At 39.4% G+C, this 21,333-nt stretch overlaps 1 protein-coding gene across 1 annotated transcript in view; it reads left to right on the top strand.

Moving 5' to 3' along the window:
- The window catches only part of PRTG (protogenin), a 117,130-nt gene that overhangs the window by 60,983 nt on the left and 34,814 nt on the right, over positions 1 to 21,333 (top strand). The window contains exons 9-11 of the mRNA XM_067556134.1: positions 2,273 to 2,437; positions 6,992 to 7,297; positions 12,645 to 12,833. Coding sequence (XP_067412235.1) covers positions 2,273 to 2,437; positions 6,992 to 7,297; positions 12,645 to 12,833 — 660 coding nt within the window. The remainder of the gene's footprint in view (positions 1 to 2,272; positions 2,438 to 6,991; positions 7,298 to 12,644; positions 12,834 to 21,333) is intronic.

Genomic DNA, 21,333 nt, shown 5'->3' with positions numbered 1-21,333 from the left:
ATACTGTACAGAGAGAGCTGTAAGCTAACTGTTGGTAAGGAAAATCAGATGGCTTGATAAGCCATTTAGCCCATCATATAGCTAGAGAAGTGACTAGCATGCACTGGACTGATGACATCTCTTGTTTGTTTATTTCTTAAAAACTTAAATTCTTTATGCTGTTCATTAGAGATAAGAACACATGTCTGAGTAGATGAGTCTATCACTGTTACCCCATCCTACCTTTTCACATTCTCTCTGTTTGTTGTGCATACTTACGGAATCTTAACTTGGCCCTGATACTGCACAGCCTCACAAACAGGCTTGACTTTAATGGGATCAATCACGTGCTTAAAGTTACTTATGTGCCTAAGTTATTGCATGATTGGGGCACTAGTGTCTAAACTCTTTGTAGCTCTGAGCTCATTGAATCCTCTGAGCATTACTATAATAAAATAATTAATAATCATGTGAAACCACTTTCATCTTCTCCAGTTTTCTTTTGCTGTGTTTGGTCAAATTGTATGTCGTATGTACTTGCATAAAAATCCCATAGGAAAATATTTCAGACTTACATCACTTAATATAATGTATACTATCTTTTTATTTTAATGCTTTTTTTGGTGTTTATATAGGTGTGGGTTTTTTGTTTTGTTTTTTTTGTTTTGTTTTTTGTTAAAGATTTCCTTATTGCAGAAAGATGGAATTTCACATTAATGGTTGGTGTAAAAGTAAGCAAGTCTCTTCCTGTCCTAAAATATCCAAATGAAATAAAGTTTTCAAATGTAGCTATCCTAAATTAGACAGATACACAGGATGTCATAAACTCTAGTTTAAACAGAAATTAATATTTTATAATGCATTTAATCATATGCAGTTCCAAAGATTTTCCTTTTCATGTTCACAACATTGTAGGTGGTTAAAAATAAAAGATCCCTTCATTCTTCGTTTAATTCCACAACAAGTCTAGCATTTATAAAATACATGCTAAAAACTGGCTCAGCTCCCCCCCTTTTCCTCCCTGAATCCTAAGGAGGTTAGTGTTTAATAAAGTTGGTTGAAGAAACTAACAGGTGTTTTTTTTGTATTTTTTTAAAGCAGAATATTTTACATTCAAATCAGGGGTCATGGTAGCAAGAAGAATAAGAGTCTGAGGAGAGTGCACGTTGGAGTGTGTTAATTCCTTGTTAGCGATTTAGAAAAGGTACAAAGGGGATACTGATTGTGGTGGAAGGCAAGCCTTGTTCTCTATTATGGCTGTTTCATTAGAGCCTCCACATGAGGCCTAGCAATCCACTCAATGAGAGAACAAGTCCTTTTAATTTGAGCTCAAGGATCTTGTTTAGCAGGTCAGAAATCGTGCCATGCAATTCCTAATTAACAAGCCATTAACTAGTCTGTTATGAGATGGTCGTAATCTTGTCTAATTAAAATGCTATCAAGTTAATTCAGAAATGTGGGAAAACTTAATGGTGGAATTTGCCTTTCGTTTTGTTTATAAATTCAATTGTGAAGAGGAGGGGCTGGCTCTTACAGAGTTTTGATTAAGTTGACATGCATTTGGTGTGAATTGTTTGTTAAGCACAGCAGCTTTCACCAAACCTATTCCACTTTACAGCTTCTCTGTATAGGAATAAAGCCCAACAAAGACAAAGCCTGCTTTATACATTGCTATGCATATTTTAATATGAATTGCTGAGAATTTTTTTTTACAGCTCATTAAGGAGCAAAACATTTTTGAAGCTCATTCTGCACCAGTCCTTTTGCCTTCTTTCAAAATTAAAGAAAAACTCATGTCAATCAAATTTAATAGAATTCTCAAGGCTAAAATGAGATCCTTTGCAGAATGACTTCTTTCTGTTTGTTTTGTTTTTTTAAATAGAATGAAACCCTCACATTCCTCAATCTAATATATGAAGGCTCTGTAAATAAGTTTTGAAAAAACACACTGGTTCTAAACAAGTAGAATTAAAGATTAGCTACAAATAGTAAGGTTATTAGAGCTTGTCTGTTGTGTTCTATTGGACACAGTTTGTTGTGACTAATTTGTGAAAGGATTTTAGAATAGATTAATGGTGTTCAGCATCTTTTATTCAGAAAAAATACTGAATCACTGTAATCTATAGCAAGACACAGTTACTTCCATACACAAAAGAACTATGCTTTAGGATTTTTGTTTTTATTTTTTAAACAACCTTTAACTTTTATGACCATCTTCCTGGCAGGAATGGATCATCTTGTGTTAAGAGACTGACATCAGTTTTTGTTTTTGTTAACTCTTGTTTTATTCCAGGTTTAAATAATGAAGAATATCAAGTGGTTATTGGAAACGACACAACTCATTACATTATTGATGACTTGGAACCAGCCAGCAATTACACCTTTTATATTGTGGCCTACATGCCCATGGGAGCCAGTCAGATGTCGGATCACGTAACTCAGCACACCCTTGAAGATGGTAAATCAAATAAATATTGTAAAGTAAAATACACATATTTATTTATTTAAAACAGATGTACAATCCTGTGCCTAATGTTCCTTGAGTATCCTAAATTCTCACTGACATCATTGGGAGTTTTGGGTGCACACAAAATTGAACTGGCCACTGAAATAAGAGAATAATGAAACATGTTGTATTGCAAGAGTGTATCTATTTTGTGCTGAAAGAACATCCTTTTTCAAGTGCTGGTCCCTATCTGTATTCTTCTACTGTGGGTTCGCATGCATCCGAGTCTGGAGAATGCTTGCAGGAAGGTATCTCTTGGTCTGCCCTTGTGCCCCTGTTCTCCTCATGCTCCACACTGAGGATATAAGGGGTGGGATGGGGCGGACCAACTGCCTCTCCAGTTCTTTCTTTCTTTTGTATTGCCTGAATTGGAATCTTCATGTCCAGAGCTGATCCTTTACTTTTTCCTGTAAATATATTCAAAATTATATATTCTTAGTTAGTGTTAGAATCCCCAATGGGGAACCGTACTGGGAGACCAGGATGGGACTTAGATTATACCCAGGATACTAGGCTTAAAAAACTGGTTCTCCTGCCCCCGCTTTTTGGTCAGCGATGACCACCAGCTGCCTCAGAGAAAGCCATAACTCCACTAAGTGCAGTATTTGCTGCTTTTTTCCCAGCAGAACATAACAGGTATGAGAGATTTGGCTTTGAAAACACCTTATGGAGCACCCAATGCTCCTGTCAGACCCAGCTGGGGAGACCACCCTGTACATTGGCCAGAGTCAGCAAGCAATCCATTTCCTGGCATTATGTCTCACTCCAGAACACAGAGGGGGAAGGAACCTGTGGCTGGGCAGGCCCCCTCATGAGAGTAAGGAGCACTCTCACAAACATGAAAACAGATCCCCCCTGCACCATCTTAGAGAAGAAATCCCACCTTGACCCTGTCCAAGTTGGGAGAGCCTTCATTCCCAAGCCATAAGAACTTAGGCCCTTTTAAGCTGCCTGGGTCTGTTGAAAAAACTCATAGGAGCAAAACTCCTTCAGCACCAGCCTCTGCATCGTCTTTGACACCAACACCGATTGCGGTGCCACCTAAAAATAAACACTGGGTCCTGGGAAGGCCTGGGAACTGCCGGTACTGTCAAAACCTGCAAGGTCAGAGACTCATTCACTACTGGTACTGTCATGACCCCTTAAAGAACCATTATCTACACCTACTGGGATGGCATGGAGTGAAAAGATGCAACCTCTGAAGATGCTGACAACTTATACCACTCCAGATACTATCTTTGTCCTCCCAGACCCAAGTCTCCCTTGTTATTGAGACCAATCCTAACCAGGGAGATACAAACACACACAGGAATCCAGGTTCTGGAAGAAGTCTATCCCCTGTCCCATCCGTTAGCCACATTTTCCTCCCAACAGAACTAACAACACAACTGATAGACCCAATCTGATCTTTACATCTCTAGAAGAGTCAGATATACTGGTGGAACCAGCTTCTCCTCCACCCAGGCAATTTAACCCAGATAGGGGATCGAGAATCTCCTGGAACCAGCATTGGCCACACAGACAGGAAATGTGTAGTGGTATCCTATGCCTTCGGGACCATCACAGCCTGCCTTTGACCTACTCATACTGGTTTGAGTGGAGCCCTTGGAACCATTACACACTTTACATGTCCACTCCAACAGGGAGTCTTATCACCCCTGTCCTCTAAGGGGCCAGTCTGAACTCCCTGAGCTCATGGAAGAAGGGGACTACAAGCTGGCATCGCTGGTTCTGATGGGGATCCTCTTCAGGGAAGTTCAAAATACTGTTGTGGGCTTACTTACCTTACGATGAGACTAAGGTGGATGAGATTTTGTGCTTATTGAAAGACTGTAGGGCAAGCCTCTACTTCATGGCTGTATATATAAACCTGCCCCAAAGAGAAAATATCATAAACAGGCCTGCAAACCAAGGCCTTTACCACAGCCCTTCTATAACCAGTGTTCTTATGAGTCACCTCACAAGTGACAGAAAATGCTGAGGTTAGGATACTCCACACCTACCACTTCAGCCGCAGCTACCCAACCTCACCCTCCAACCAAGAGATATTTTTGACATGATGCTAGGGAGCTGTGAAACAGCATCGATACCATCTCCACACGATTTGGAGATCCATTTCAGGGGATACCTAGCAAAATTTCCCCACAATTGGGAGGCAATAATAACAGATAGATGGGTGTTAGATATCATCCATCAAGTTTCTTTACCCACCTTCTTCAAAACCTCTTTCCCCATCCTTTTTTTTAGGATAACTCTCACGAGGGGATCTCTTCAATGGGGAGCAATACAGCAGGTGCCCCCTCAACATCTGTAGAAAGGTTTCTATTCAAAATATTTCTTAGTCCCCAAGAAGAAAGAAGGCTCAAGACTTATTCTCGACCTCTGTCAATTAGCATTTTTATTTGCAATCTGAAATTCCACCAGGTTACATTGGCATTAATAATACCATCCCTAGAAAAAGGCACTTGGCTCATAGCTCGCAGTATGAAAGATGCATATTTTCATGTGGCTATTCATCCCTCTCACAGATCAGTGCTTGTATTTGTGATGGGCCCCCACCACTATAAATACAGCATACTCCTGTTTGGGTCAGCTTCAGCTCCCAGAGTCTTCATAAAAGTGTACTCAATAGCAGCAGCTCAGCTCAGACAAGGCAGCTCCAACATCTTCCCATACTTGAATGACTGACTTCTGACTGACAGGTCTCACCTGGAAGTCTTAACGTCAACCTCATTGCTTTTCTGTCTCTATGTTGGCAGAGTTTCTCAGGGATGCTAGAAGTCAATCCAAACTCTGATGCAGATCATAGTATTTATAGGAGTGACCCTGGATTCAATCAGGGCAAGGGTGTACTTTCCTATGGACAAATTTCATGCCATGGGCACTCTAATAGATCTAGTTATGAGCTGCCCTTGAATGTCAGTCTGGATATTCCTTACTTTTCTCCAGGCCTGCCAACAGGCAGGGGATAAGGAGGGCGATGTTTCATAACGATAAAGTCTTGCTATGACTACACTTGCAATTCATTCCTAAGTTAGTTTCAGAATTTCACATAAACCAGTCAATTTACTTACCTGTGTTTTTTCTCAAACCCCCATTCCTCTGGTGCAGATCAAAGACTTAATTCCCTCCATGTGTGATGAGAATTGGCATTCTGCCAGAGAATGAAACTGATCAGAAAGTCACCTAGACTGTTCGTTGCCATAGCCGAACGGGTACAAGGACAAACTGTACCTTCTAAAGGGACCTCTGAGTGGATTTCTAGCTGTTATCAGTTGACCCAGCTTCCTGCCCCCCATGCAGGAAGAGCTCACTCCACGAGGGCACAAGCAACTTCGGTAGCATCTCTTCAATGCATATCCTGTTTGATATTTGCAGTGCAGCTATATGGAACTCCATCCACACATTCATGAGACACTGCATGTTGGTCCAGGACTCTACTACTGACACATCCTTTGGGCCAGCAGTTCTACAAACAGTTATACCACCCTCACACAATTCTCCTCTCTGAGTACTGTTCGTTAGTCACCCACAGTGGAACACACATAGGGACCAGGACTCAAAGCAGAAAGGGAAGTTACTTACTTTATTGTAACTGGAGAGCAAGGGCACAAGTACAGACCAATAGACACTATTTGAAAGAATTCACCAGTCTCAGACACATAAAGTGCATTCATACTCACAGTGGAATGCAGATAGGACCACACATCTCGAAAAATTCCATTTATAATGAGGTAAGTAACTTCCCTTTTTGTTGTTAAACCACATAACTGGCTGTTCTATATTAATTAAGTATTGCGTATGGGACTAACTCAGTGTGAATGATGATTGTTGGGATTATAGGAGTTTATCTTAAATAATTATACATGATGGGCAAATAGGTACCTCTCATTCTGTTAGCAGAGATATTTATTGTTCACTCACAAAGAATCTATATTGTTTACAAGTATCTGAAATAATCAGATATGTAACCTAAAGTGTAAATTCGTTGCATTTTCTTTAGCTTTGACTGGAAAATTACCATTTCTACCTAAAAGGACATAAAAAAATGAGGGACTTTTATTCTTTGAGCTGACTGTGCTTATTTTCAAGATCTCAGATGTTGAGAAAAGACTCTTCCTATTTCCTGTGCAGTGATCTTGCTAACATGTATCTTATTGCCACAACAAAATGTGTTCCTTTTGGATCCAATTCTGCAAGATGCTGTTGCAATCAACTCCTATTGAAATTAGTAGGAGATGAAGATACTGAGCATCTTCCAGGATCAGGTTTACTATGGTCACTACTATATACAAAAGGTAGAAATATAACCAATATCAGGTTATTAAATAAATAAATTTGGATTCCCCAGACATTCTTTGGTTGGCAGTCCAATAATATTCTAGGGAAGTTTTACTGGAAGCGCACAGTAATAAGACAGTTGTTTTTTAAGGGGTTTATGTTTATATGCTATGTTTCTACATACTTTCTTTTAAGCTTTAAGAACTTTATTTCCTTTATTTTTAGTTCCCTTGAGAGCTCCTGAAATCAGTTTGACAAGTCGAAGTCCTACAGATATTCTCATCTCCTGGCTGCCAATTCCAGCCAAATACAGGCGAGGCCAAGTGGTCTTGTACCGTGTGTCTTTTCGCCTCAATGCAGAAAGCACTATCCAAGTTCTGGAGCTTCCAGGGACCACAAATGAGTATCTCTTGGGAGGCCTGAAGCCTGATAGTGTCTACTTGGTTCGTATTACTGCAGCGACAAGAATAGGTTGGGGAGAAGCCTCTCTGTGGACTTCCCATCGCACTCCCAAAGCCACAAGTGTGAAAGGTGATTCTCTTTTCCTAAAATTCCTTGGATAAAAGTTCACTGTGGGCCTGGTCCAAATCTTACTGAAGAAAATGGAAAGATTCCTACTGGCTTCATTGTGGACCAGGCCACTGTTAGAAGTTCTGCATTTTTATTTAGTGAGTTTCAGATAATAATTTCCCGCCATGTACTGCGATTTGAAATACACTGTTTTTCTGGGTGAAGGAGGGGGCAGGTGGACTTTTTTGGGGAGTGCTGGAGCAAATGTTGCTGAGACCCTTGTTTTGTGTGTTGAATCTCTAGAGCTCAAGTTGTTCAACCTACTGGGTGTTTAATTAATGAATTAATTTAGATCAGTCTTGCTTTTGAGGCACAATTTGAACTATACCTAACTATTTTAATTTATCTGTGCTGTGTAGGGCCGTTTGCATGGTGTTAAAGGTAAAGAACCGATCTGTCACTGTGTTGATCTTAGTTATTTTCATATTTGATCTTTTGTGTGTTCATTTCATTTTAGGGGGCTTTAAATTTTATGCCAGAAGTAGCTCAAGCATGTCAGCATTTGGCCTCTTTAACAATGATGTAGAAGTCTCTTGCATCAATATAATTTATAAAATGGAGTGCAAAAACTTGTGGCTGCAAATCAGGGCATTACACATGCCAGCTGTGCATGTGTAGCTACTTAAAGTGCATACATCAATACAGACACATTTGTGCATATATTTTTCTGCACATGCAAATCAGCCTCATTTTTTGATCCATTAGTCCTCAGTCTGATCCACAGCTCGGTTCCCACCCCTGGTTCAGCTCCTGCTCCCGCACTAGGCCCTGGCTATACTCCCAGCCCCTGGCTGCAGCCCCTGGCTCCACTTCCAGCCCTCAGCTCCACTCTTGGCCCCTGGCCCCAGCTGCAGTTCAGCTTACAGTCCCCCAGCTGTGCCCTCATTCCCTCTCTGCCCCCATCCCCACTTCTGCCCCCAGCTCCGCTTTCAGCCCAAGCTCCTCCGATGAGCCAACTGTGCAGTAATGGGGAGTAGGGGGGATCATCACAGACAGATTCCATTACTGGTAAGGGGGTGGGGCACGACCGGAAAAGTTTAGGCACCACTGACTTAGGTCCATATTCTGCATTGGGTGATATAATCATTTATTAAATTCTTATGCTTAGGGCAGAGGGGAAGTAGAAGGTTATTATAGAATCACAGAAAGGTGGTAGGGCTGGAAGGGACCTTGAGAGGCCATCAAGTCTAGTTTCCTGCACTGAGGCGGACCAAGCCTAAACCAAGACCATCCCTGACAGGTGTTTGTCCAACTTGTTCATAAAAACCTTTGAGGATGGGACTTCTACAACCTCCCTTGGAAGTCTGTTCCAGAGATTAACTACCTTATAGTTAAAGATTTTCGTAATATCTAACCTAAACTTCCCTTGCTGCAGATTACTTTTTGTCCTCCCTTCAATGGACACGGAGAACAATTAATCACCATCCTCTTTATAACAGCCCTTAACATATTTCAAGATTGTTATCAGGTCCCTCCTCAGTCTTTGATTCTTAAAACTAATCACATCCAGTTCTTTAATCTTTCCTCATAGGTCAGTTTTTCTAAACCTTTTATTATTTTGTTGCTTTCCCCTGGGTTTGCTCCAAATTATCCACATCTTTCTTAGAGTATGAGGCCCAGTTCAGCTGATGCCGTACAGTGCCAGGTAGAGGGAATAGTTACCCACCATGTCTTGCATATGACAGTAGTGTTAATGCGCGTGTCAAACTGCCTAGAGTAGCTCTCAAGCATGAGTGCCACCTTCAGGGCAGACTGTCAAGGAATGGGACACAAACCCCAAACTGATGGTGTGTTCTACAATTAGATTTCATCAACCAAGTAACAAGTGTGAATTCCTAAAGCACTATACAGCCTTTAAAATGGAGTGACAAGATGGGTGAGGTAATATCTTTTATTGGACCAACTTCTGTTGGTGAGAGAGACAAGCTTCTGAACATACACAGAACTCTTCTTCAGGTCCTGGGACCGGCATGGCTACAACAACACTCCATGTTAACATGGAGTCACAGGCAGTTCCCTTGGGCACTCTGGTCTGTCTTGTTACCAAGGCCAGCTTGCCTTTGTGACAGATGATCCCTTATACCAAAAATCACAATAATATTCAGGTTACTTCCAGTCCCAAAGGACCAGTCACTTACCCCAGGTCAAGCGTACCTCTGATCTCAAACCAAAGACAACACTTGTAGCCATTCCTATAATACTAACTAAACATGTATTAGCTAAGAAAAAGAAATGAGGTTTATTTACAAGGTCAGAACAGGTAAATATATTCACACAAATGAAATACAGTCTTAGGTTCCAAAAGGTAATAGTAGCTGCTAAAGTATGCAAGCTCTAGAAGTCCTTTAGGACTTATCCAAGCCAAGGAGCTTATGTTTAGAAATATTGCCCTCTCTGAATTCCAAGCAACATAGTGACAATAATTTCCTTCTGGTCAGGCATTATTATTTCCTTGCCGCAAACTGTGATGGGAAGAAGGCTTGTGCAAGTACCCCCTTCATGGATGTTGGGAAAGCAATCCAAAAAAGTATTTTGCCTGCTGTGGCTTGTCTGGTGCCTATAGGCCTTTTTTGTTGGGGAGAAAATGTCACCTCTTGTAGTAAACTAGCATTTCACACTTGGTAATGCATCCCTCCTGACTGTGGGGTTTTACACTTTTAGCAAACACTTTTATAGTTACAGAGCAAACACGTAAATACCTTTACAACATGAGATACAGACATTATAAGTAAAATTAATACATGCAGCATCCTACAAGCATTTAATAAAATCTAAACACTAAACACATTCTTATAACTCTAATACCTCTTTTAACAATACTAACACACAGGCAGGCCAGATTGGTTTCCATCTATGTATTTGTCAGTGTTCAGTGATGTCTAAGGACTTTGGCATGAACTAGTAGCGGGTCTGCCAGCATCACAGCACCCCAGTATGATATTAGCCCTTTTAGCAACTGCATCACATTGCCAACTCATATTTAATTTGTGATCCACTATAACCCCCATATCCTTTTCAGCATACCATCTAGCCAGTTATTCCCCTTTTGTAGTACATAAGATTTTTCCTTCCTAAGTGATGTGCTTTGCACTTCTCTTTATTGAATTTCATCTTGTTGAATTCAGACCAATTTTACAATTTGTCAAGGCTATTTTGAATTCTAATCCTGTCCTCCAAAGTGTTTGTTCATTCTGTTGTTCAAGTCATTAATGAAAATATTGAATAGTACTGGACTTAGGACTGACCCCCGTGAGACCCCCACTAGATACGACCTCCCAGTTTGACAGTGAACCATTGATAACTGCTCTTTGAGTATGGTCTCTCAACCAGTTGTACAACCACCCTGTGGTAATTTCATCTAGACCACATTTCCCTGGTATGCTTATAAGAATGTCATGGGGGACTGTGTCAAAAGCCTGACCTGAACCAAGATACATCATGTCTGCTGCTTCCCCCCCATCCATTAACCCAGTAACCCTGTCAAAGAAGGAAATTAAGTTGGTTTGGTATGATTTGTTCTTGACAAATCCATGCTGGCTATTCCTTATAACTCTGTTATCCCCTAGGTGTTTACAAATTGATTGTTTTAATAATTTGTTCTATAATTCCTTGGGTCCTCTTTATTCACCTTTTAAAAGAGAGTACTATGTTTGCCCTTCTCCAGTTCTCTGGGAGGTCCCCTGTTCTCCATGAGTTCATGAATATAATTGCTAATGGTTCCAAGATTGCTTCAGCTAGTTCCTTACATAGCCTAGGATGAATTTCATTTGGCTCTGCTGACTTGAATACATCTAACTTACCTAAGTATTCTGTAACCTGTGCTTCTCCTTTAGCTTGCCTTCCTTCTCCATTGTTGTTAATATTACTTGTGTTCAGTATCTGGTCACCATTAACCCTTTTAGTGAAGATGAAGTAAAATAGTCATTAAACACCTCAGCCTTCTTTTTGTCATCAGTTATTAGTTCTCCTTCCCCACTAAGTAGATGACCTACTCTTCTCTTTGTCTTTCTCTTCCTCCTAATATATTTAATTCTTCTTATTGCCTTTTATGTCCCTTGCTAGGTGTAACTTATTTTGGGCCTTAGCCTTTCTGTATTTTGCTCTTACATGCTTCTGCTATTATTTTGTACTTCCCATTAGCAATTCATCCATGTTTCCACTTTTTGTAGGCTTTTGATTTTCAGGTTATTAAAGAGCTCTTGATTGAGCCATATTCTTCCTATATTACTGTTCTTCCTATCTTGCCTTCACATCAGGATAGGTTGCAATTGCGCCTTTACTATTGTCTGCTTGAGAAACTGCCAACTCTCCTGAACTCCTTTAGTCCTTAGATTTTCTTCCCTGGGGATCACTTACCAGTTTTCTGAGTTTGTTAAAGTCTGCTTTTTTTTGAAGTCCATTGTCCTTATTTTCTGCATTCCTTCCTTCCATGATCTCTTTCACTCAGATTGCCTTCCACCTTCAGATTTGCAACCCATTCCTTCCTGTTGGTCAGAATCAAGTCTAAAAAGGCTGTCCCCCTGGTTACTTCCTTCACTTTCTATAAGAAAAAGTTGTCTCCAATACATTCCAAGAACTTACTGGAAATTTTGTGTTTTGTTATATTACTTTTCCAAGAGAGATCTGGATAGTTGAAATCTCCCATTACTACCATGTCTTGTGTTTTGGATTTTTCTGTTATTTGCTGTAGAAATGCCTCATCCACCTCCTTTTCCTGATTTGGTGGTCTACAGTAAACCCTTGCCATGGTGTCCCCTGTATTTTCCCCCCTTTTATCTTTACCCAGAGACTTTCAATTGCTCTGCCTCTCACCTCCTTCTGCATCTCAGAACAAGTGTATATATTCCTGATGTATAATGCAACACCTCCCTTTTTTCCTCCCTGACCTTCTTGAACAAGCTATTAATTACTTCATAATTTTAAAACATAAGTAGTGATTGTCTCATTCTTATAGATAGACACACAAAGCTCAATCTGTGCTTGGTCAAATGCGTCTTGTGGGGACTTTAATTTAAAGCAAAGCTAAAATAACCTAACTCAAAGTTTAATTCTCCATTATGAAAATGTTAAATTACCAAGTGATCCTTTATTCACACTAGCCCAGACTGACACTTTTAGATAGGAGGCATAAATAAGGCTGGCCTACATTATACAGTATCAATTACCTAATTGTACAGTTGGGCTGGAACCAGAACCCCAGTTATGAGCAATCTTGAGTTTTGGCGTTGAAAATGTTGAATCTTGATTAACTGTATTTGCAAGAATTGTTTGTTTCTAAAATATAAAAAGATATAATTTCTTACCCTAGCTCCAAAGTCTCCTGAGCTGAGTTTGGAACCACTTAACTGTACAACCATTACAGTGAGGTGGCATCAGGACTCTGAGGATACAGCAACTATTGAAGGGTACAAATTGTACTACAAGGAAGAAGGCCAGCAGGAGAATGGACCAATTCTACTGGATGCCAGTGACCTTGTGTATACTCTCAGTGGTTTGGGTGAGTACATGCATTAATTGTATTTTCAATACTTGGTCAGGCAAAAATGACGCACCACATAACAGTTGTGGTAGAAAATCAAGTCAAAGGACATCTAGAGAGGAGCTGAAAGCTTTCTTGACTTTTAGGACCATACCATAACACTGCTTGAGACACCAAGATTAGTTAGATCATTTATTTCCACTTATTTAATTGTGAGTTAATTTGCTGTCAAAGTAATCCAGTGCTTAAATATATATTTACCAGCTTTAAACAAAATTAGATAAATTTGTCACCATGTATAATTTGGAATATAAATTTGCCAGGTCACTTATCATAATCTTTGAGGCTGGCAGTTATTAAAATAGTATTGTCCAGCAGTCTGTAAGGGATACAGGTCACTTTCTGAATGGTAATCTGCTTTTATATGTTCTTTCTGACTAGTCTATTAGAACTGAAAAATTACTTCAAAGGATCTAGGATTTCTCTTTACTATTTCTAGCAGTGTATTGACTACCAACAGTTTGCTCAGCACAGTACAATTTTAGGGTCCAATCCTGCAAACACACCTGTTAGCAGGCCCGGTGTTTACTACCATGAGCCATTCCATTTGTCCCATAAGCATTTGCAGGATTGGGCACAGAGTAGATGATCCAGGGCTTGATCCAAAGCCTGTTAAAGTCAACTGGAGTCTTCCCACTGATTGTCCTTAGTGGGCTTTGAATTAGACCCACGTTCCCTTCCCTAAAGCTCTAATAGTCAGTGTCAGTCACAAACATACAGTGCAAATGAACAAAGTTGACACATAGGTTGAAGGTGCCCCTGTTTATTGCCTCAACAGAAGGATTCAAATTTTCTTTAAAGATGTGATCTGTAGTCCAATCAGCAAAATCACTGCAAGGCTTGACGCTTCATGTTTTTAATGTGTCAAGATAGTTTACTGTTACTTCAGGCAGGGTGAAGAATTAATCTTGACTAAATTATCAAAATTGATCTGTAGTCTTAACTAAGTCAAATGGCCTCTTGACCACAGCCTGATTTTCTTATCTGCTGTATATAGCCAAGATAATATTTTAGGGAGAGACCGAGGAAAGCATTCTGCTCTGTTAACTGGACAACTGACCATCTGTGACCACTTCTAGCTAGAGCATCTGGCAGCAGCTGACTGTTTAACAGAGCAGTGAGATAAAAGGGGAGCAGTTTAGGAGGACATGGTGTCTGTGTGTCTTAAGAGGTAAATGCTTTTTTCTTTTGTCTTCTCATTATGCAGTTGACAAAACGATATTCCAAACACATGTACATTTATTGACTATGCAGCTCTTTTCACATAAAATTTCTTAGTCCAGCAATTTTCCTCTTATCAGATGTGTTTGGTAGAATGGTGTAAACAAAATATTTTGCCTGCACACATTTTTTCCATTAAAGTGTTATCTTTGATGGTTTCTTTTACTAATAAGAATTTAGGGAGAAGTGGAAACTTAAACAAATCAAATCCACACATGTGAAATCTGTAATTTTGCCAGATTATGGCCCAAATTTTTTTAAATTATAGACATTAAAAAATTTCACATTCCCAAATTGTCCATGCTGTCACAGTAATTGTGCACATGCGGTTCTGAAAATATTGGCTTGCATCACTCTAACTTACTTACAATTATCTGAAACTGATGAGTAGGGTGACCAGACAGCAAGTGTGAGAAATTGGGATGGGGTGAAGGGGTTAATAAGTGCCTATATAAGACAAGCCCCAAATATCGGGACTGTCCCCATAAAATCAGGACATGTGGTCACCCTAGGTGACATTATGGATCATATGTGGGTTACATGGATGAATCCCTCCCTCTCCCTCCCCACCCATCATCTATGATGCCACAGGATGGATGGACTGATTACTTAGTATTCTTCAAGAAGATTCAGAATAAATGCTAGTGTGTTGACTTTTAGCAGGCTGTGGCTAAAGATTTATTGAATGTGCCTTTCAAATATAGACATTCTTTTTTCTTCTGTGCTATCTAAGCGAAACTTCCAAGTCACGCACTGCTGCGTTTTCAAAGGGGTCTCCATTTGGCCTGTGAAATTTTATTTGGTCAGTTTTTCACATTTAAATTTTTTACACTTGCTGAAGCTCAGGATAGTTCTGCTCAAACTTCAGGTAGTTACTGTAGATGCCGAACCACTTGATTTGCACTCGCGCACAAACTGAATGCCTCAAATTTTGTGCACACTTAACTTTTACCCTTCCAACAGTACAGGAGCAAACACTTTCATTTTCAGAATAACAGGTGCATGTTTAGCGGATGCTTCTAATATTATGCCCTACAGTGTATGCAGCCACAGAGAATTTAATCCCCAGGAGCAGCTCTCTATCCAATAAAGGAAGGAATTGGATTCTTCATTTTTTTAATTTTATATGAGTAATCCCAGTCATTCTTGACAATGTTATTTCATTTCTGTTGCTAATTAAAATATCACTTCAATAATTAGTTCTGTGTTCATGTAATAAAGAACTTGTAGGGAATTTGCTTTGCTGTACCTGGCAGTACTGAGACAAATCACTTTTTAACCCTTCTCCCCAGATTATCTGATTACGGTAAACAGAATTTAAAAAAAATTAATGTTGATCTCTCCTAAGGACATGTTTTAAGGTGGCTCTCAATAAATATCAGTGGTTTAAAGGACTTTCAGCATCTTCAAATTGAGCTGTAGGTGTTGATAGGACACTGGAGCTATATGAGATCACAAGGGAAAGGACATGTCAAGAGTTAGCAGTTGCGCACATTATATAATTTGGTCAACAAAAGGGTTATTCCCAAATTGGGTGAACACACAGAAGCTTGTATATGTTGTGATATTTGTCCTCTCCTGCTATTATGTACTTACCAGCAGCAGAGAATACAAAAGGACAGTAACTTCAGAATCTGGTTATGCTGCAATAGCAACAATTCATGCATGAGAAGTCTTGCTGCTGGCTCCCAATCTCTCTCTCTCATCCTTCTGTTCCCATACTCCTCTCCAACCCTCACATTCCTATTTTGGAGTGACCTCCGGATATTATTTCTTTCCCTTTTAATTCTTTCTTGTTTTTACCACCTGCAAATAAGCATCTGGAATTTTTTATGAATTAGGAGCTGTGACATGATCTAATGGGACAAACAATAGCTAGCCACTGTATGGGGCTTGTAACTGTGGATGAAATAGTGCAGTTTTGCACTATTCTGGTCATAGGTGTTGATATGCACTAAAGCATTTGAAAACTGGAAAACCATGCAGAGTATGTTGTGCATCTCCACACACATGTATAAGCTATATAGGCATGGAAATGTCATTGTCTGCTGATAAGATTCTATTTTACTTCCCACTCCTATGAAGTTAATTTACTTCAGAATTTGCCATTACCCCAGAAGCTGGGAATGGACAACGGGGTGGATCAGTTGATGATTACCTGTTCTGTTTGTTCCCTCTGAAGCACCTGGCATTGGCCACTGTTGGAAGACAGGATACCAGGCTAGATGCATCATTGGTCTGATGCAGGATGGCTGTTCTTATGTTCTACCCTCTTATTTTAGCCGGTATTGACCTCCATCCCACACAAATGTTGTTGTTCTCACATTTGTTTATAAATCACCTATTTTAGACAAGAAGATCATGACACACAACTTCTAGGAAATGTTACTTATGCTAGAAGTTTAATCACACATCCCTTTAAGATTCCTGTGATATTTTTCTGTATCCCAGGTCTGATTCATGGCAGAAGGTGAGGGATACGTTAATTCTCAAAAGCCTAAATATCTACTGTAATTATTTTCATTGTAATTTCTTTCATTCTAACTCAAACTTTTGACTTCTTTCTATTATATACATTTAGAACACAAAAGTAAAGTGAATAATACTCTATGATTCCTTAATAATAGTCTGTTGGATTGAAATAACAATGTTAAGTATCCCAGGGTGTCTTTCCCTAGTTCTTTGTATGTCTTGGAGGTTGTTTTTCAATCCTGAGTTAGAGCCCTTAAATACTAGCATGGTGGAGAGCCTGTTTTTATAGACTGATTGGTGTAGGAATTTGAGATATATTGTCCAGATTTAATACAGTGGTTTAAGAAAATGAATTATTTGCTGAAAATGTTTCAGGTAGAAGTTCTTCCTCAATGCTTGAGAGAGATGATCAGTTATAATTTTTGTGTTTCAAAGAAGTTTCTCGTGGTGTTTTTTCTCTTAAATTAACCATTGGTACAGTGTGTCATTGGACATCACTAATACAAACACAAATGGGTAACTCTAAGACCTTCTTGAACTTGCTGATACTACATATGTATCACATTTGACTGAAAAAAAGACACATGACGTGTGTGTTTATTTTTATACATATATAGATATAGATAGATACACACACACACACACACACACACATTTTTTTAGCCTAGCTGGAATGCAGATTTTCAGGAATGTGGATTATCTGTCACCATATTGCACTAAAGACCATCAGAATAGGCTGGTTTCTGATTGGCTTTTTGGCTCTAGAGTTTCATCTTCTTACTTTTCATAAATCTAACTCTAGGCTGGCCTAGTTGTTAGTGATCCACACTACTTTGCAGAGGCTTGATTTATCAGGTTGGCACTTTCCTCTTCTTCCAGGTGTAGAGTTTGACTCCCAAGTTGGGTCTCTTTCACCTCAGGCCTGCTCTATACTTTATTTTGGTAAAAAAAATCTACACCTGTGAGAGATGTAGCTATGCCAACTTAACACTTGGCATAGATGCAGCTAGGTCGACAAAGGAATGCTTCCATCGACCTAGCTACCATCGCTCAGCGAAATGGAGTTCCTGCCCTGATAGAAAAAAACCTTCTGTCTATGTAGGCTGCATCCACACTATGGGATTATGCCAACATAGCTCTGGCAGACGTACCCTCATGACAACATGATTTTGGTGTGTCACAGAACAGGGCTAAGAAGACTTTTGTGGCTGTGGAAGCAAGCAAAGAATAGATAAGCTGTGTCCTCACCTATGTCTGTGATGCAAAGCCTATCTGTGCATGGAAGGCAATTTACTTTCTTGCTTGAGGGTCAGTGTACATACTGCAAAGTTACAAGGAGTCTCCTTTAAGCAGGGAGAATGTTGGCCGAGCTAATATGATGACTATTGAGTAATACTTTAAAGTCAGTTCCTTGCGTGTGGCACCAGTGTGCCAGGTGGAGGGACAGAGGAAGACTTGGAATTGGGATGCCAACAAAACAGAAACAACAGGGCTTAATTGTTAAAACATGTTAAGATTAATGAATTATTAAATGTGTTATTATAAATTCCTCTCTCTCATTGCTTCCTACTGTATATTGCCAGACTAGCTCTCGCACTCCAGTGTAGGTCTGCCCAGTTACCCCTATTTATTTTTAACTGGATTATTTGCCATGATAGCCACCATGCATATGGAATTAAACATTGTGACCGGATCCAGGTCTGCCACTCTCAAAATAAATATCCCCAGCTTCATGTCGACATTTGTTTATGTTAAAGGTCTTGGCATTTATTTTTCAGCAGCAGACCGTTTCCTAGTTCCAGTGTAAAATTCCATTCACATTATTACTTGAATTTACCACAAGAAGAGACCCTTGGGTGCATGCTGTGCATTTTTGCTTCTATTTTTAATTCTTCCTTTGCTCCCTCTTGCTCTAGAAAGTTCTGACTCCTACCAAAGAAACTCAGGTTGTGACACTTTGTAAACCTGCTGCTCCAGCCTTTGTTTCCATAAGGTTGCAGAATAAATGCAGTCAGGGGATCAGATTAGTTTTCCTGGTAGAGGCGTTTGATTAGGAAGCTTTCTACTGTGCAGCACAGGAGAGGGACTGGCGCAGTGTGAAAACAAAACAAAGGAAATGGACCTAAAAAGACAAAAGCTCATTTCCCCTTATTAAAGGTCTTCAAATTACTCCTTTGAAGTTATTTTCAGATCCCTGCAGCTACAACATGCTTGGTATTGTAAATGCAGTCAGATAGGTCCTGTTCATGCTCTATCTGAAACTGTACTATATCTGTAACAGGCTGACAGTGTTTGAATGCAACAACTCCCCTTGTTAGCGGTTGTTGCAGAAAGCGGTTAAGTGGATTCTACTGACTCATTATTACCCCACCTAGATATACTGGAGGCAGGAAAGGCTTGAGAGAGAGAGAGAGAGAGAGGAGTCTTACCATCGGCCAACTGTGGATGGAAGGCTTGAAATCAACTTTGTCCCCTTACTGTTAACTTCTTTCTTAACCAAAACTAAAGGAAGGGAGTGAGTTTTGACTCTACATAGTGTGTGGATTTTGTTTTAGGGCAAATTGAGATAGGCACCTGCTTCTGTTCTTACTCTCCCTCTGCTTGTGTTTTCAGTTTACACACACACACACTGTTCCGGTCCAGTGCCCTGATCACAAAACCATGCTAGTATTAGCCATGTTTAAATACATTGAACCAAATTCATCATGGCTGGCATGGGGAGGTGCAAATTGTCACTTCTTGTGCCGTCCAAGCTGAGGCACTTTGAGAAGAGGAGGGGGGAATCACTCCCTAAATGTAGTTGTGCTTTCATTGTTGCTTTCTAGTGGCAATTGCACCTTGTGTAGGACAGCTTTAGTTAGAATCTTAGAAAGTTTCAGTTGTAAGGAGTGGTTACTATAGGTTTTACTGTACTTACTAGAAGCCCAGAGGCAAATGTACTGTGGCCAAGATGTGCAGTCCTAGGTGCTCTCTTGTCTCTGCTGCATTCAAGATGATGACATAGTAAGTAACCATTTTCACCCCAGAGGCCTCAGGAGATGGAAAAACTGGTCTGATAACGTTGGTGAAAACCCTTCAGGCAAAGCAGAGACCAAACACTTACACCTTCCCCTTTCCAGAAGAACCTTTGGCATTTCCTGTCCTTTGGACTACATGGAACACCAAAGAAAACTTTGCTTAATCTGTTTTGCCAGATGGGCATGTTTAAGGGCTTTAGATTTAAAACCAGACAGAACCCACCACATGAAGTGAGGACTATGAAATGGAACTTAACCCAGTCTTCTGATGGTTTGTTTGGTGCTTTCTCTGAGGCTTGAGCTGGAAAAGCCTTCTTTCAAAAGCCCCTTCTATATTGGGTGCATCTAGGCTCTCTTAATGAGTGTTCCTTGAAATCTCTTTCTTTTCAAGACGTTCCAACGTCACACTGTGGAAAATAGCATTCAGGAGTATTGCTGGTTGAAAACTGTTGGCCATACTTCTTTGGGTGAAAAATGGCTTGACAAAATCCAAAATATTTGTGGAAAATTTTGGATTCTGAGAAAAGAAACTGATTTTCAATAAAAAATATTTAAAATTTATTTTTTAAAGACTTTTTCAAAATAATTCACAAAGGTTCATCTCAGTAAGAAAAAAATCATTTTCTGTCATCTTTTATTTTTACCTAGTGGAAAACTAAAAAAGTGATGGAAAGTGGAATTTTTTTCAAATTAAAAACAAAAAAAAAAATTGAAAAATTTATTTTTGAAAGTTTCAGTTGATATGAAAATAAAAAGTTTTACAAAATTTAAATGAAGCAAACAAAATTAATTTATCTGAATTTTTTTGTGGTTTATACTTTACCTTGTATTTTATTTAATCTTTTACCAGTTTTCCTTCTTAATGCCTGGGTGCCCAGGTTGTGTTGGAGAAGGGTTCCCTTAAAAGAATCAACTAACTTACTGCATTATGTATTTCACAAAAAGCTTGGCATTCTATTATTTAATTTCCACTTTTGTACATATTTACAGCCTTAACTCTAGTGAAACGAAGGTACCACTTCTCATGGAGGTAAAGAGAATAAGAGCATTCTGCATTGAATAGACAAAGGAATAAGTGTAGACCAGAAAAAAAATTAGGAATTTTTATCAAAGTGTGAGTGAGTGAGAGAGAATTGGCTTTAAAATGGGAAGCTTCTCCAGACCTTAACTATAAATTGATGACCTGTTCCTGCATAATAAAATCTCCAAATCACAGACCAGAAGCAAACTAACAAAAGTGAAAAAAGAAATGATTAATGTATTCGTACAGACACTAATACTTGATCATAGAATTTAACATGCTTATGACCATGGTTTCTGCTGTTAGAATATTCTGTTCCGGACGTTTAGGGCCAGATTTTCAGCAGTAATCCCAAATTTTGTGGGCTGCAAAAATGTATTCCCAAATGCTTACATGGAAAAAATTGTCCATTTGGTGCATAGAAACAGTTAGCTGGAAATGCAAGCAATAATTTATCATGCACAATTTTGAGAGAACAAATGTGCATGTATGTTTTGGTAACACAAAAGTGCCGGCCAGTTAGAGATAATATGAAAATCAGGTGCTGACCGAAGTGGTTTTAAACTCCGTTTTTTAAACCTGAGGGCACCTTTTTCCATTCTTTTATCCTCCAAATTTTTTATGTCCAATATACTTCCATGAAGTAAAAAGTTTTATCCTTACATATCTCTGTGAATTTCCCTATTTATGACATCCCAGTGTTGGCAGTTGTGCCACATGTTATTCT

Source organism: Emydura macquarii, unplaced genomic scaffold (genome assembly GCF_026122565.2).
Source record: "Emydura macquarii macquarii isolate MOO-44397 ecotype Brisbane River unplaced genomic scaffold, CSIRO-AGI_Emac_v2 contig_1644, whole genome shotgun sequence".
NCBI lineage: Eukaryota > Metazoa > Chordata > Testudines > Chelidae > Emydura > Emydura macquarii.
This window is presented reverse-complemented; position numbering and strand designations above follow the sequence as displayed.